The 12,530-nt window shown below is 41.8% G+C and overlaps 1 protein-coding gene across 1 annotated transcript in view; it reads left to right on the top strand.

The window, feature by feature from the left end:
* Herc3 (HECT and RLD domain containing E3 ubiquitin protein ligase 3) overlaps positions 1-12,530 on the top strand; it is a 99,171-nt gene that overhangs the window by 65,107 nt on the left and 21,534 nt on the right. The window contains exons 20-22 of the mRNA XM_050131714.1: positions 3,027-3,193; positions 5,762-5,828; positions 6,285-6,367. Of these exons, the coding sequence (XP_049987671.1) occupies positions 3,027-3,193; positions 5,762-5,828; positions 6,285-6,367 (317 nt within the window). The remainder of the gene's footprint in view (positions 1-3,026; positions 3,194-5,761; positions 5,829-6,284; positions 6,368-12,530) is intronic.

The raw sequence follows: 12,530 nt of genomic DNA on the forward strand, positions 1-12,530 counted from the left end.
AGCCTCTTGGTTTCTAATACTGCAAAATCAACCACTAAAATGCCTAACATGTCCAGCCTTCAAGCTGGACTTGCTTTTAAGACTTATAGTGTATCAGCCATGAGCTCCAGTGCCATTTCTGATAGGTGAGATCCAGGCCATAGTATCTACAAAGGGCAATAGGAACAGTGTGATAAAGAAAGTAGGCTTAAAGGTTGGAGAGATGGCTCAGTGGGTAAAAGCACTGGCTGTTCTTAGTAGGATCCAGTTATGATTCCAGACATCCACATGGTGCTTCATAGTCCTCTGTAACTCCAGTTCTAGGGTATGCCCCCTCTGGCATTCTCAGGCACCAAGTATGCATGTATGCATAGACATGCAAGCAGGCAAAACACCCATACAATTAACAAAATAAAATAACTATAAAAGATTAGCTCTTCCTGTTCTCTGTCATAGCACAGAATCAAGGTAAAAAGGGGAACCCACATGGAACTCTAAGTCTGGGTAGTGTGGATGCACACTGACCTGATCAGTCAGATCTTGGAGTAGCTCCCAGGCCAGATCCTAGTGTTTTCTAGTGCTAGGTATATTGATGGGTTTTTTGAGCATTGAGATAAATGAAAAAAAAAATAACACCTATTGTATTGAGGGCCAGGGCAGAAGAAATCCTGGATTGCAGACGTGTAAACAGAGACTGCTTTTTTGTTTCCCGTCACCCTGGCCCGAATAATCGCACAAAAACTGATAATTACAACACTGTTTGACCGATGGCTCAGGCATATTTCTCGATAGCTTTTATATTTTAAATTAACCTATTTCTATTAACCTATGTAACACCATGAGGCTGTGGCTTACCAGCAAGGTTCTAGCATCTATCTACTTCGGCAACTACATGGTATCCTCCTGACCCTACCTTCTTTCTCCTTGCATTCAGTTTAGTTTTCCCACCCACCTATTTTCTGCCCTGCCATAGGCCAAAGCAGCTTCTTTATTAACCACTGGTAATAAAACATATTTATAGCATACAGAGGGGAATCCCACATCACAAATGCCAGAGAATGGATTAAGAAAAAGCAGCCCTCAGATACTGGAAACTTTGGCATGGGGATTGCATAAGTCAGGGTTCTTTAGAGGACCAGAACCAATAAGATGAATATATATTATATAAAAGGTTTTTTAGACTGGGTAGTCAACATTGGATGTCTATATGCTAGAACAGCTACTCCATCCTTGAGACTGAAAGCTTTAGAAGTTCCAGTTTGGTGGGAAGGCGTGGCAGATTCCTAGAGACCACTGCTTTTTAGTCTACAGTAGAATGCAAAGAAGCTGGAGTGTGATGTTAGCAGCAACAACAGCAGACACACTCAACAGTACGGAGTAAGGGCAGGCAATAGGACAGCATTGCTTTCGCCCTAGAACTCTTAAAGGTTCCATCAGCTCTGTAGGATGGTTTTGCTCTCAGCTAATCCTTCCTAGAAATGCCCTTATAGACCCACCCTGAGGTATCTCTCATAGTTAATTCCAGCCAGGTTAGCAATCAAGATTTATCTGCTGGGCGGTGGTGGCACAGACCTTTAATCCCAGCACTCTGGGAGGCAGAGGTAGGTGGATCTCTGTGAGTTCAAGGCCAGGTTGGTCTTCAAGAGCTAGTTACAGGACAGGCTCCAAAGCTACAGAGAAACCTTGTCTTGAAACAAACAAACAAATAGAAAGATTTATCATCACAGAGATCCAGAAAGACACTGGTCTTGGTATCAAATATGACCTGAGCATTGGTGTCCGTTGCCAGGACATCTCTATAGGGCTGCGTAGGCCAGGTTTCAGCAACACAGACAAGAAACACAGGATAGACTGCTTATAGAAGGATCGCCCGGCTCCCAGCCACCTGAGAGCTTTACCCGAACTAACACACAAACTGTATTCATATAAACACTGCTTGGCCCATTTCTATTAAAGTGTGTAGCACCATGAGGTGGTGACATATCTTGCCTAACCCATATTTAGTAAGCTGTGTACCACCAATCTTACCGGGAAAGATTCAGCATGTCTGACCTGGCGGCTTGCTTCATCGTGGCTGCCCTGGAGAGAAGAGGCATGGTGTCTGAGCTCACTTCCTCTTCCTCCCAGCATTCTGTTCTGTTTACTCTACCCACCTATGTTCCAACCTATCAGACCAAGCAGTTTCTTTATTAATTAACCAATGAAATCGACAGATTGATATATGACACTCCCACATCAACTGCTCTGATCAAACACAGAGTCAGAGGAATGGAAGTGATGGCATGATCCTAATAGTATGATGGCGTGATGGGGTCATTCATTACAATTAACGAATTCTATCCAAAAGACCAGGACAATGCTTTAGTGAAAAGTTTAAAAAGAGAGAAAAGAAATTGGTTTTATATTGTGTTGGGCATTGGTAGTTACATATATATTCTTTTAATGATGGTAGATTGTGTCTGAATATGTACATATAACATAGACTTTTTAAAAGTATTCAATAGGAGAGTTAAGCTTTAGATGCAGTGCTAGAGTTGGGGTGTTGACTCCATGATGGAGCACTAATCTAGCACGCATGAGTACCTCCAGCATTTGAGGGGCTCTTACTTCATCCAACCCATAATTTCAGGGTTTTGGTCTCCTAGAGTTTTCTCCTTAGATTTTCATTGTCCTCAGTGGTAGGAGCTAGTCACATCGGATAATTTAGAGATTCACTGTGTGTGCTTAGTAGACACGTGTAGCCAGTGGCTATGGTCAGGGGTGGTACAGAGTAGAACAGTTCCATCATCACAGAGCCGTCTCTAAAGAGCCCTGCTGGAGATAACAGCAGGCAGTTTCTAGTCCATCAGAAGAGTTCCAGGCACTTGGCTTGGCAGTGCATCTAGCAACAGTAACGAACTTTGATCAGAGACGTTTCTCTGCTCCAGAGTGTAAATATCCATTATGGGCTTCATTCTAATGTCCTGAAACATTTTGGGTAGGTGGTACAGTATCTCTAGGTCTTACAACACTACCTCTTTCTAATACATTTGTGCACACCCTGACAGTGTTTTGTAGAGCGCAACTGGTTTCACTTGATTGGCATAACCTGTGGTCTGGCGATCTACAACTCTACTGTGGTGGATCTCCACTTCCCATTGGCTCTCTACAAGAAGTTGCTGAACGTAAAGCCTGGCTTGGAAGATTTAAAGGAGCTGTCACCAACTGAAGGAAGGTAAAGAGCTAAAGGTCATGCTGGTGGTGTGGGGACCTGTCCTTACTGCCCTCGCGCAGGGATCTCGGGTGGAAAACGACATTTCTGCTAGTTTGGGTGTGCGAAAGTGTTGTAGATTATACAACACTTACCTGAAGCATTGCTTGTGTTACTATATGGACAAGAGAGGACATTAAAAGAGGGACCTGGTACCGGAGATGCAGTTTAGTGGTTAAGAGCATTGGTTGCTTTTTCAGAGGATGTGAGTTTAGTTCCCAGAACCCATGTGGTGGCTCACAGTCACCTGTAACTCTAGTTTCAGGGGATCTAATGCTCTCGTCTGGCCTCCACAGTCGCCAGCCATACACAGACAAACATGCAGGCAAAAACAACCATACACATAAAATAAATCTTTGAAAAAGAAAAGGGAGGGATCATCACTCCTTAGGAATAATCTTTGCTTTCATTTTCTTGTACCCCCTGCAAAGGAAACTTTGAGCCTTGTCATGGTCCAGAGTTAACAGTGGGGGAGATTATTGAAATGAGAACCTTTCAAAAAGTTTATTGAATATATATAGAGTGATTGATAATTTGCATGCCATACAACTGACCCATATAAAAATATTTAGCATATGCTTTAATGTATTCAAAGTTGTGTGGCTGTCACTGTAGTCACTTTTAGACTGTTTCACCACCTGAAAAACAGCCTGGCACTTGGTTATCTTGTCCCTGCTCTCCATATTATTAACCCTAGGTGAACACTAATCTGCCTTCTGCCTCCATTTGTTAGCCTATTCTAGATTTTCCTCTTTCAAATTCTTGAGACATGGTCCCATTATGTAGCCCTGGCTAGTGTGTAACTAACTATGCAGACCAAGCTGTCCTCCAGCTCACAGTCATTGCCTCGTGAGTGCTGGGACTAAAATTGTGTGCCGCCATGCCTACCTACTCTGGATAGTTTTAAGAAATGGGATGCTTACAGTGTTGTTCAGTTTGTCTATTTCACTTGGTGTGTTATCCAGACTTGTCCTGTTATAACATGAATCAGTGTTTGATTTTTCACATTGGCAGGCAATGTTCTACTGTAGCTTTCTGTTTTCTGACACACCTTGTACGCTGGCCCGTTGTATATATTCCTATGTACACATACATCACATTTGGTTTCTCCGTTCTTCATTTGATGGCACTTGGAGTGCTTCTGCTTTAGAAATATTATGACTAGTGTTCCTGAGAACATTTATATGCAAGGTTTTGTGTAGACATAACTTTTGTTACTCTGACATATGCCTAGGGACAGAATTGCTGATTCATATGCTGATTTCATATTTAGCATTTTCAGAAACAATTGGAATGCTTCTCGCAGTAGTCAAGCTACATTTTTGTTACTTTCCCCCTTTTTTTTTTTTTTGGCTCCTAAGATTCCCCCTTTTCTTGAGTGTCTCTGTGTTGATTTTGGGCAGCAAACAACACACAGCTGGCTTGAGAGGAAAAAGTGGCTTCTTTTTTATGGGAAAAGGTGCTAGTTTTAAGTTGGGGCAGAATCTCAGAGTTCAGTCCTAGCACCACAAAACAGCAAGCACAGCTGCCCATAGTAATGAACACCTGGAATCCAGTCTACAGGAGACTGAGGCAAGAGAACCAGGATCCTAAAACTAGCTGGCACAGCACAGCCAGTTCAAAGCGGTACTGTCTCAAAAAAATAAATGTCTTTGCGGAGCGTGGTGGTATACCCTAGGTTTAGCTCCTGGTGTCAGAAAAACAAGAAACACTTTATTTCAGACAGCTGCACGTATAAAGCTGCTGCTCACACCTACCAAGCAGTGCTATTTGTTTATCTGATTCTCTTTCTGGTGTATTCATTTGTGGATATTGTTTGCATGGGTCTTAACTGTTGTGTCTTTACAGCTGTGATTTGTGTATTGTGTTTATGATTCTGAAAGTTCTATATTATTTGCCTGTTTTGTGTTTTGAAGTGATTTCATAAGCTATCAACATATATAAGTTTCAACACAACAGACAGCTCACTTCTCAAATCCCAACCAGTAACCAGAGAGAGCAAACGGGAAATGAGAGTGGTTTTGAAACTTGAGAGCTTTCCCCCAGTGAAACCTCCTCTAGCAAGGCCACACCTTCTAAACCTCCCAAGACAGCACCACCAAGTGGGGACCGGGTATTAAACACGTGAGGCCAGTCTCATTTACACAACAGTGACTTTGTGGCCTTTTTATTTTTTATAATGGCAGAAGGGTTATTTTACTAAAATATATGGATAAAACCAGACTATGGAGTCCTTACAGTACCATGTTCTCATGTACGTATGTATATATATACTGGCAATGCTAAGGAGGAAGAAACACAAGCCCATCAAATGTAAATCCATGTTAATCTCATCTTCAGTTGAGAACAGTGTGTCAGCAAGGGAAGGGAGTTCATACAGTCTGCTGCTTTAATTCTCGAATATTTTAGGTACATGGCTTTCTGTTCTCTGGATTTATATTCTCTAGACTTTATTTTTCTTGACTAAGACTCTGAACATAATTGAGGTAGAAACACCATTGCATTTTTGATTTCCTCTTTTCCTGTGACTAGGAGTCTTCAGGAGCTTCTAGATTACCCTGGTGAAGATGTCGAGGAGACTTTCTGCCTCAACTTCACGGTACGCATTCCTGTATTTGTGATTGTGACTGTTCTTCATGGTAACTGCGAGTCATAATTAACAGTAGATTTCCTACAGACAGCAACATCAGGGACTTAAATCAAGCTATTTTAGTCATCATATCTTGACTTCAGTAAATGTGTTGCAAAGAGGGGCCTGTGTTTTTCTGTGCACTTAGGAAAATTACCGAAGCATTAGTCTTCTGTACTGTTGACATTACAAGCCATGGTTTTCTACAGTTCCTGTCACTTTCTCCTTGATTCATTTACATGACTTAAGATGTTTTCAAGGTGCTGTTACTTTCTGATTCAGAATTTTATTCTATTCCCCTCCCCATTTCCTGTAAATGTAGTCATTAAATTAGATTTACTCCTAGTTCCTCTGAGTCACTTGGGTTCTAGAAAGGAAAATTAGTTAAGGGAAATGAAAACATATCTTTTTCTATGTTAAACGAAGGTGTGCCGAGAAAGCTATGGAGTGATTAAACAGAAGAAGTTGATACCCGGGGGAGACCAAGTGGCCGTGTGTAAGGACAACAGGTTAGTTCTGACCTTGGGCTGCTGGATGGAGATTTGGCTATTTTATTTTCTTGATGCTTGGATGTTTTCGTCTAGGATTGAAATAATATTGTAATCTCTCTGTGGAGAAGGTGAGGGCCATAGAACAAGAACTTGAAGGCTGCAGAGAATTTTAAGAGAGTGGGATGGATGTAATGAGTTCCTCTCTGTTCTGTTTACACGCTCCCAAATAACCACATGGAGACTTTTTATTAATTATGGAAACTTGGCCTTAGCTTAGGCTTATCTAGTCTATTTAGTCTATCTAAGATACGTTTGACCTTGAAAACATATCTAACATGCCTATAAATTTGTTTGTTATAGATGACTAACTACTAACCACCTTTTATTATCCCAAATTTGTAATAATATCCTAGTTTGTAATAATAACATTTAAGGACTAGAAATTTGCATTAGCTGCATAGGTACAATACCTTAAGCAAGAGTCGAAACATATACAGCATAACAAAAATAACCTTAAATTTGTATCAGTATACATAATTACATACCAATGTAAAATATTTTAGATAGTGGTTGTTCAAAAGTAGACTCAGCAATCTACCCTTTTACCCCATCATTTCTATACTACAGCCCCCGTTTTCCCTTCAGAAAGAGATCCCTAAATCTAATCTCCTTTGTTTAGCTTTCTTTCTGTCCATGAGCAGTAATAATTTGTAACCAACCCCCATAAATGATGACAATCATCCATAACCCACCAAATGACCAAAAACTACCCACTCCACCTCTTGGGTATATGTGCGTTGTGTTCTCTAGGTTGCTTCCTGTTGTCTTTGGGGGACCCTGAGAAAATTAGGGTAATGGTCAAGTCCTGGGAGAGCTAACCTTAATATTTGTTTCCAGTCTCTTTGCAATAGGAAAGTGCAAGGCTTGTATGAAGTCTTGGCTGGTATAGTCTGTGAGGCTACCTGTTTTCTTTGATGTCTGGTCCCCTTGTTCTGAAAACACAAACTTTCAAAGGTAACAGATATATGGACTTGGTGTTGTACACAAGCCAGCCAAAGGTGATCTTTTGTTTTATGTGTGAGCACGTAAAATATGCATCACCTGTCTTATAGTTTTTCCAGGTTTATTTCTTTATGTCTGTAGCCAGGATTTTCAGGGGGTTTCCTCAATAAAACCTGATCTTTATCAACCTTGAAGGAATCCACAGTCTTTTGTTTTCTGTGGAAAAAAAAAAAAAGCATAACATCTTCCCTAAAGCAATAGGTTTTCTGACTTTCATTTTAAAGTTAAGGCATTCCTGAAGTATCTAGGATGGTTTAATTCAGCAGTCGCTTTTATAATCCCACATCTTTCAACAGCTGTAGTTTACCCATCAGCAACCAAAAAAAAAAAAAAAAAAAGCACGAGACCATATAGGATCAAGACTCTTTGTGTATTATCCCTTTTATATTATTTTATTCTCTTTTTAAAGACTTTATGTTATTTCCAAACTGTTTGGTTTTTCTATGACTGTCTATGCCCACTTTCTTTTCTTAAGCCTACACACAGTTTTTGACACTCTATAGCCTGTTTAGAAGTCTTTGTCTGTCTGTATCTGTCTTTACTGAGCACCTGAGGTATTCTATGATCATGTGAGACAAATCGTAAACTGCTATGTCAGCTGCAGCATGGCTCAGCTTGTGTCATGGTGCTGGCGCATGGCTCTGGTGGCCGGCTCCAGTCTGCAGGCAGGAGCTGGTAGTTGCGTCTCTGTAAGCCTCTGAACCTACCCGAGAGACTACAGTCACTGAGAAGCTGTGTTTGTTTTTATGGTCTGAACTTTTTTTTTAAAGCTTTCTCAGGCCTTATGTGGATGTTTGTGACTCCACATTAGTCATCATGTGTAATAAGTCTTTCTCTGTTCTGCCTGCCAGCTCCCAAATAACCACATGGAGACCTTTTATTAATTATGAAAGCTTGGCCTTAGCCTGGGCTTGTTTCTAACTAGCTTTTATAGGTTAAATTTTTCTATTAATCTTTGTGCTGTCACATGACTCGTGGCTTTTACCTCTCCTCCTGCATGTCTTACTTCCTTTGCATCCTGCTGGTACTCTCTGTTTCTTCTTCTCAGAGCTCGCTCTGTCCGGAAGCCCAGCCTATTGGCCTAGCTATTGGCCTTTTAGTTTTCATGAAACCCATCACAATAACACATCTTTACACAGTGTAAAGGAATATTCCACAACACATGGGTTTAGTGAATAGCTATTTAGCTACAGATTTGCATCTTCCTAACTTAGACCCTAAGTCAGTAAGTCACATAAACTGCTTGCTTTCGGATATCTCAGTTGTAAAGCAAAAAATTGTCCTGCCTGACTCTTCGGATAGTCGTGAGAATGCAGTAATATATAGGGAGGTATTTTGGAGTAAAATAAATGGGAGGCACAGGTTTCTCCTATCTAGCAGAAGGCCTGGTGCCAAAGTGGTATGAAAAGGTGTTGAGTAAATAAATGGTGTCAGCGTGTGCATGTAGAGGAAGCCGGCCCAGAGCCTTGCCTGCTATACTTTCACCACTAATTACTTCTCACCTCTAAGAGCTGTCAGGATTTCTGCCTCCCAGGGAAAAGGCAGTTAACTCCGTGGTTGACAGTAGAGCCTCCATGCTCCCTAATCCAGCTCAGTTCTGAGCTGCACTGTAGTGATAATCAGACTTCTTATCACTAGCACTGCAAATTACCTGTAAAATATAGCCGAGTAAAGATTGTTGGCGCTCAGATGAGCCGAGCTGGTGGAGCGTTGAGGTAGCATGGCATGGTATTACCATGGCAACCAGGCATGCCGAGAGGCCAGGTCGTAGTACTTTCTGGTTGGGACTGCCATCCTGCAATAATGCCACAGAGACTTGTTAATTACAAAAGCTTGGCCTGTAGCTTATGCTTGTTTCCAGCCAGCTCTTATACCTTAAGTAACCCGTATTTTTTAAATCTATGTTCTGTCACGTGGCTTTTTAACCTTTCTTCAGTACCTACGCCTGACTTTTCCGGTGTCTTGTTGGTATCTCTTGCGTGCCTAGATTCATCCTGAGGTTGTCTCTCTGCTTGGAAGTCCCACTTACTCTCTACTGCCTGTCTGTTGGCTACTCAGCTCTTTATTAAACCAGTTACAGTGACAAATCTTCACACAGTGTAAACAAAGGTTTTGCAGCAAGGCAGGAAGAAGCCAAGAGCACGAGACATCATTCAGTGATAAACCCTGTTGGCCTACTTCCTCTGTTAGGGCCAACTCCTCCTAGCCCAGTTAATAGGAACTCTTTAATGGGTTAACCTACTGATAAAGGTGGTCCTGTTGTGACCCCCCTCTCGTCTTAGCAATTCCACAAGCTGGGGACTGAGCTTCAACACATGCACCTCCTGAAGGGACAATTCATATTCAGACATCTCTATCTGAAGACAGTAGCAGAACTCTCTTGGGGCTTAATCCTCCATGCTAACACCATCGCACCCTCACCCCAGTCTCTGGCTACTTTCCTGTGGTCCCCACTAACTGGCCTGTAAATCGGGTTTCCTGGCTGCGCTCCCCCATGCTGATTAATTTGATTGAATGGGTCAAAGAACTCAGAGAAATGCTCACTTATAGTAGGGTCCAGATGAAGAGCTGCAGAAGGGGAGGTGCATATGGGGAAAGAGCTTTTGTGCCTTCTCTGGGTCACCTTCCAGTGACTGTTTCTAACTCATATCTGGTCGGGTTTTGTAGACACTTCCTTAGTGTGTCTAATGCTAGTAGCATATATGTGGAAACAGCAGGGCCTGCCTGTATGGTTCTTCTCAACCTGTTTTGCATTTTTAGTGTGGATCAGATTTCCTTCTGAAATGGGTGTCTTATTATCTACTATTTGCCAAGGTAGGTCTCTGTAAGGCAGGGGCTCTAGTTGGGGATCTGTGGATCAAACAAAACGATACACACACATCTCGAATATCACAATAGTGGCCTAGTATATTTAAGGTGAGATCTGTGATTCAGGTTTAAAGATTTAGCTGCACTTTTGGAATGAATCTCAGTCCTTGAGTTATCTTGTTAGATTTGTTTAGTTTTGCATTGAACTATGAAAATCTGCACAGGCGTTCATTCACTTTACAGACCCTGAGTGTTTGCTGTGCCAGGCATGTTGCAGACATGGGAGATGACTACTGTTTACCCTTCTCTCTGTGGGTTGGGAATGTACACAGACATGTGACAGATTATGGTACCTGGTATATGAGTTACATATCACACATCATGGAACTAGGGGAGAAGCAGCAGGCTTTTTGTAAGACGTTTAAGAACGTAGATGTGGGGCACATTTTAGGCCGAGTGAGTGTGTGAGTCAGAATATTCAGGGTTCATAGATGATGGAGACTGTCCGGGATTTGTCGCTGGGCCAGGACATGGTCGGTGCAAGGATTGTAGAGTTAAGATTGTCAAAGCCTTGAGTAGGGTTTGTATGGAATGATAATCTCAGTTTTTGAAAAATAACTTATGGAAATAGGCAATGTGCACAGAGACCTGAGAGGAGGCCGTCGACTTAGCTCTGGTAAAGAACAGCCAGGGTCAACATGGAAGCTGTAGAAATCGCTCGTTGGTTATGTGTGAGTGACACAGTCAGCAGGTGTCTGGTTCTGTTGGAGCAAGGCTTTAACTGGTGACCCTGTCACGGTTTCTAGTTTGGGTAGCTGTATAATAGGTAACAGAGTATAGATAAAGTTGGTTCATTGAGGGAAGTTCTGTTACTTTGGCTATCTGATAACACCCAGGCAGTTACTTAAAGCAGGGAATTTATGTGAGTCTTAGGAAAGAAGTCTCAATAGAAGTCTTTCCTTTGGTTGTGCATGCCAGCCTCAGTCACCAGTGAGTGTGAAGTCACCTGAGTGGTAAATGGATAGAGATGCTAAAACAAGAATAAAAAGAAGCATGCATTCTTTGGTGGAGCTGTGTAGTTAGAATGTGATGCAAGTCACTGAGGGGAGAATCTGACATAGCTGCCATCCACATTGGCTAGCAGTAAAGCTTGTCTGGAAGAGCAAGGGAGTAGGGAGATGAGAAAATGCTTGTCCTCAAGAGGGAGGGCTGTGGACATAGGGAAGCTAGGCTTCAATTAGGCTCTGAATAAAACTGTGGAGTCACAAGATTGTATTTGTAAGTGCACGCGTGCGCCCCCCCCCCCACACCTCACCTCAAAGGGATTAAGAGATACTTTATTCTAGAGCCAAATTTGATTGACTGTGGCTCAGGAATATGGTGCTAGTTTATCCCGGGTTCTGTGTTCCCCCATGGAGGCAGTTTCTTGAAGTTGCACAGCAGAGGAACAGGAACGTGATAAATCAAGTCAATTTTAAAACATAACGGTGGAAACATCGAGCTCTGGAGCTACAACATTGCAGCCTTTCCATGCCACAACAGCTCTAAGAGTCCCCACTTCACTCCAGGATTCTCATTTGCCTAAGAAGCCTGGAGAATTCTGATTTCTAAACTAACTTACTCTGGACTTTAGTTCACTAATAATTACAAAGCTGCAGTCAGAGAACCTGGAAACTTCCAAGTTCCACTTGCTGAGAACCAAGCATTCACGCATGTTTGTCTATGGAGCCATGCTCATTCAAGCCACCATCCTTGACTCTGGGAGTCTAGTCTTTTCTTGGATGATTTTGAAATCATTGAAAATCTGTATTGGATAAGGGACCAAATAGCTTATTCTCAGGATATTTTTCCTATGTAAAAGCAAGTTTATTGTTTATGACAAGTTCATAAAACAAGTATTGGTTACAATTTGGTTACAGTTATTCCTCTTCTTCCTCCTTTTGGTCATTGCATTGTAACAGATGCATGTGCATATGTAGGTACAGATTGACCCATGGTGACATTTTGCTCTGTGACAAACCATATTTGCCGATGTGATCCCTTAAGATTCTAATGGAACAGAATAAACTTTATTGCCTAATGATATCATAGCCTCATAATGTCACAATATGACTCCATCCTCCCATGCTGATGGCTTCTGCCAGTTTTATGCAAGAACGACACCTTCAGAGCACAATGCGTGGTAGCAAACAAATTATTGCTGCTTCATGTATTTTTCATGCTGTGCTTTGTATTACTGAAAAAAAAAAAAAAAAAAAAAAAACCTCGCAGAGCTCTCACCTCAAAGGGAGTAAGAGGTAGTTTATAACAG

This window comes from Alexandromys fortis, unplaced genomic scaffold (assembly GCF_014885135.2).
Source record: "Alexandromys fortis isolate MF-2015 unplaced genomic scaffold, M_Fortis_MF-2015_v1.1 scaffold_386, whole genome shotgun sequence".
NCBI lineage: Eukaryota > Metazoa > Chordata > Mammalia > Rodentia > Cricetidae > Alexandromys > Alexandromys fortis.